The sequence below is a fragment of the Brassica napus genome, chromosome A8 (assembly GCF_020379485.1).
Source record: "Brassica napus cultivar Da-Ae chromosome A8, Da-Ae, whole genome shotgun sequence".
NCBI classification, from domain to species: Eukaryota; Viridiplantae; Streptophyta; class Magnoliopsida; order Brassicales; family Brassicaceae; genus Brassica; species Brassica napus.
Genome location: NC_063441.1, coordinates 6,583,466 through 6,588,556, shown reverse-complemented (window position 1 = coordinate 6,588,556; position 5,091 = coordinate 6,583,466). Strand labels below are relative to the sequence as shown.

Below are 5,091 nucleotides of genomic sequence, written 5' to 3'. Positions count from 1 at the left end.
TAAAAAATCTGAATGGAACTTTTAAGCTCGAATCCAAAAGTCAAAAACCCAGTTAGACCAAACTGAACCGGAACAGTACACCGAACACCGATGCCTAAAATAAATTATCAAACTGGTTTATTTCAATGAAATGAAATAAAAATAAACCAACTTTGAGACCGGGTCGTTACACCACCAATTAGCCTATTTGTTTTGTGAAGTTTAGCGAAGTTGAACTTGAAGGATAACACCTATAGGCTATAGAGAAATTTATGATCAGTTGATCTAGCAAACATGTATTTCATAGATAGAAATTGAAGGGTTTGTCTGACGACCAATACTAATTAAATACTTGAGCAAGAAATTCCGAAGTACGGAGGCGAGATCAAATGGATTAGAATTATATTACATAAACCGATAATTCACAACGTTCAAAAATTATCGAAAAATGATAGGCAAAAAAGGCTATTATTATGCTAATAATAAGCTAAACAAAGAGAAAGGATGTCATTGCGGTTGATCGGGCTCAGGAGGCGGAGATGGCCCAAACTCGAGGTTTGGGTAGACACCCGGTGGCCTCTCTCTGGGTTGAATCGAGAGCAACTGTGTTGAATCACCCACCACATCTGCCCAACCATAGTGCGGCTCGGCCCTTCACACAAACATGATCCATTAATAAACCTCACACAAATCACAAAAATTTCTTACAGTGTAAATTATTCTCTCTTACTCGTAGTATGTTTCTTCGTCCACCACTATGTCCCAGCTTTCTCCTGTCGTACTTTTTCCATACTTGTGAACCTTTCTGCGATCAATGACCTTATATTAGACCTCGACTGTTTCAAATGCCATTTTGTGTATGTTGTTGATTCATTTAAAAAATAATCAACAATTGAGGGCTTAGTAATGAAAACTCCTTACCCGTTTCCAAAGTGTTCCTCTCCCCACGTCCTTGACCAACCTAGAGATGTGGGAGAAAATCTGATTTAGGCAGGATTACAAACATAGCTAAATAAGAGAATTTAAGTAAGAAGAACAAGAAGAAACTGACGGTCGCTATTAGGTGAAACATGCCAAGTCTCCCCCTGCCGCGAACCTATCCCACTGAAAAATTTCTCTTCCCACTTGTCTCCCCACTTTGTCCCCAGCTCTGTCTCAGCCCACTTATCTGTCCTGAATAGTTCACCGATAACAAAATATAAAAACTATTAAACAAAAGATTAGTGTTCCAACTGGGTCAGTAGGATGCTTCTTGCGAATACGTCTTAATGCCAAAAGTTTAAGACTAGCAAAATAAAATAAAGAAGTTAGAGAAAACCATTTGAGAACAGATCCTCTTCCATCATAATGTTCCCCCCACTTTTCCCACCATGACTGCTCATTTAGTCTACCATACTTATGTGCTCCTTTCTCTGTCCATCCTTTAGCGTCGTACTTCTCCCACCTGGTTTTCATTGAATGATAGTTTTAGTCCAGCTTCTCTCTTATATCAAAAGAAAAGTAGACACTGCAAGGTAATATATTTACAATTAGTGATGTTATTGACCTACCATTTCTCGTACCAACCAGCATTTTCAGTTCCTGATTTAGCTTGTTTTTGTGCACTCCTTTCAATCCTCGCTAGATTACTGAAGTTCAATAAAGTGTAAGAATCTAACAATTTAGATTTTTTAGCAAATGGAATGATAGAATATAGACCTCCACTCATCTTGATGAAGGACTTCTTGCCAAGTTTCCCACCAAGAGTCACCCTCAGCATTTTTACCAGATTTCTCCACGCCTGCAAGAAGTTCACTCATAGAATTGACACACCAGTAAATAATAAGACAAAAAACGAACTAGACTAAGTGAGATTTTAACAATTTCAATGAAAAAACAACACCATTTTAGCATCCCAATTCGACCAACTCTGAAGAAATGCTTCCAAGTTTCTACCACATATCAAGTCATATCTGATGTTTTTTTCCAAGAAATGAACAATAACAAGGAGTGTAGGATAGGGAAAAAAACCTAATTCTTTGTATCCGGTCCAGTCACTTTTCTCCCACCACTGTCATGAATACCAAGAAATCTAATTAAAAGCGTCCACCTGGGGTGATACTTGATGGGGTAACGAAGATAACCTCATAAGGTTTTCTCACCAAAAAAAAAAAACAAGGGAGCTTGTCAAATTGAAATATAGAAAAAACATGTTGTACCGTTTCAGTCCACTCAGAAGAAGCATCATGAGATCGACCGCCCATCCTAGTCCACCTACATCTGTACCCATTTTCTCCGAGGTCCTGTCCGCTTTCTCTGAACCAAGTACTGCCATCTTCATTAATCCCAGATTCATTCACATTCTCATTCAACAAATCGATGCCCCAATCCTTTTCATTAGCAATCCCAGTGTCTACAGTTATGGCACTGACAAGGTGAAAACAAGCAACATGACAGGGGAACGCACAAGGACAGAGAAGTTAAGTCACCTCTTTTAGGCGGAGTATCACGGGACTGAGGGCCAGTAAGCCTTGGAGTGCAACGAGGGTAGAACTTTTCCTGCTTGGACACAAACCGAGACCTGCCACAAACCCCAACAATTCAAGCCCATTTCTTTTGGGGAAAAAAAAAAGAAACTTACTTGGGAGATGCAAATGGCATTGCGGAGGAAGAAGGTTTGATTCCGGCTCCATGTGCGCTGGTCTTCTGCTCGAAACGCCGTTCCTCCGACTGGCCGATCGGTGCTAGCATATCTGCGCAGCAGCTAAATCGTTTCCGAGTATCAAACCATAGCAGCCTCCTCGTCCACTTTTTCAGGCGCAATTCATGATTACTTGTGCCAACGCCAAATCGAACAAGAGAGACTGCGGAGCTAGCCCCCATTGTTTCACAGACGCGACATTGGAGTTGAATTGTAGCTCCTTTTGGATCCGTGGAAGCTAGCTAGAGAGAGAGAGAGAGAAGTAATGAGTCTGGGAGAAGAGGAACCCCGAGACCGGATTTATATTCTCTTTTTTTTTTTCTTGGATTCTTCTCAATACTCGCTCAAGATGTTTAAAAAGACATTTATAACCCTAGTATAAAATACAACAAACACTAATTTTCTTTAAAATACCCAAACTAATTTTTATTTGCTAATAAAATAAAAAAAAACTATTTTGGATCCCCGTTTAATATACGAACTAATTTTCGTTACCTATTAAATACACAAATTTTTGAAATTCGCAGATTTTACACATTATTTTAGATAATGTTAACTATATTTAACGGAAGTGACGACAACGTTAGTGTTTGATTAACACATGTTTAAATTTTTGAAAATAATTTATTTTAAATTTACACAAACTATTTTTCATTAAAAAGAAGTTCAGGATAACCTTTGCATGATATTTTCTTGAATTTATCAAAACAATTCTCAAATTCAAGAATGTCTTCATAAATATGTAAATATACTTCTTGAATGTAAGTTGTGTATTTAGAAAGTTTTTCTGAAATTTGTAATAAATTTTGTTGATTTTTGTAATATGCATATTTAAGAAAATATTACTCAATACTTAACATCTTTTGAAAATTTACGAATATGCTTTAAGATATATATAATATTTATTTAAATATCAAATTTATGAAGGTTTTCTTCCAAAAACATTAAGAAAAATGTTATATATATATTTAAGAATATTTTATTAAATAAGCATATAAGTCAAATTTAATAAGGTATTCATAAAGGTCTTTCAAATACACATTGAAAAAGTATTTTTAATAAATAATTTAAGAAAGTTTTCCTAAATTTTATGAAGGTATTAAATATATTTATCAATATTTTTCTAGATTTTAGAACGTTATTATAATTACTGAAGAATTTTTTTTTAAAGCCAAATTCAGAAATATATCATCATTCACATTCAGGTAGGTCTTTCTAACTTTAAAAAAAAAAAATTGTTTTGAAAATCAAAACAAAATTTAAAGCTTTCGAAATATGTATTCCAAAAGTATGTTTTCATTGTATGAATTCTTATTATTTTTAAAGCTTTCGAAATTATTTTTTAAACCCAAATTCAGAAATATATCATCATACACATTCAGGAAGGTCTTTCTAACTTTTTTTTAAAAAAAATTGTTTTGAAAATCAAAACAAAATTTAAAGCTTTTCGAAATATGTATTCCAAAAGTATGCTTTCTAACCTTTGTCTCTCTCAGTTTTGGTGGTGTCCCAGAAACCACTCAGTAAGAAGATATGAGTGCCATAGCCTAGAATTGTCGGAGCTTACCTGACCAAGAAGCATCTCCGGAAATTGCATCGTTGTTTTACTCCTTCTTTTCTTTTTCGTTCAGAACAAAAAACAGTTATTCTTTTCTTCAGGATTTTCAGTTTGAATTTGGTTATAATAAATTGTTCACCATGGAACCTGAGGGTCGAAGCGGTGGACTATCTCTTTTTTATTTAGATTCCTTTGATGTTACAATTCTTTTTTCCAACAATCGTATGATCGATATTGAGACTACCATAGAGGGACACAAAGTCTACATTACTTTTGTTTATGGTGATCCGGTTATCAATTACCGAAAAAACATATGGGAAACACTTGACCAGAATAAGCCTCACCTGTACTGGACCATGGCTCATGCTTGGAGATTTCAATGAAATAACCAGCAACCTCGAAAAAAAGGAGGTCGCAAGCGTAATGAATCGACCTTCCTGCCTTTCAAGAACATGCTCGCCAATTGTGGGATGATCGAATTCCCCTACCTAGGCAACCCTCTCTCTTGGGTAGGCAATAGAAGCAATGGCAAAGTTTAATGTCGGCTGGACCGGGCAGTAGGGAATGTGGATTGGCACCATTGTTCTTCCCACACGAATGTGGAGTATCTTCGCCTATGGGGCTCAGACCATCGTTCTATCCTCACACGCTTCCTCTCTGGTAAAAAGACCGGACGAAGAGGCTTTAAGTTTGACTAGAGATGCATCGGTAAAGAGGGATTCCGCGACGCCATACTGCATGGTTGGAACGATCCAACTTTCTTTGATCGAGACGATCTCCACGACAGAATTGAGCTGTGCCGAAAATTTATCTCTTGCTGGAAACGGGCAAATCCTTCCAACACCGCAAAAAAAGATAAAGGACATAAAATCCC

The 5,091-nt window shown here is 36.5% G+C and overlaps 1 protein-coding gene across 1 annotated transcript; it reads right to left on the bottom strand.

The window, feature by feature from the left end:
- Positions 1-361: 361 nt before the first annotated feature.
- Positions 362-2,938, bottom strand: BNAA08G29770D. Its single transcript, XM_013800611.3, has 11 exons — positions 2,600-2,938; positions 2,448-2,539; positions 2,178-2,371; positions 1,990-2,029; positions 1,678-1,759; positions 1,530-1,607; positions 1,298-1,423; positions 1,031-1,152; positions 901-940; positions 710-784; positions 362-631 (listed from the first exon to the last, which is right to left on the bottom strand). Exons 1-11 carry the CDS (start codon positions 2,839-2,841, stop codon positions 487-489), a joined length of 1,236 nt encoding a protein of 411 aa, XP_013656065.1. The 5' UTR covers positions 2,842-2,938; the 3' UTR covers positions 362-486.
- Positions 2,939-5,091: the final 2,153 nt, after the last annotated feature.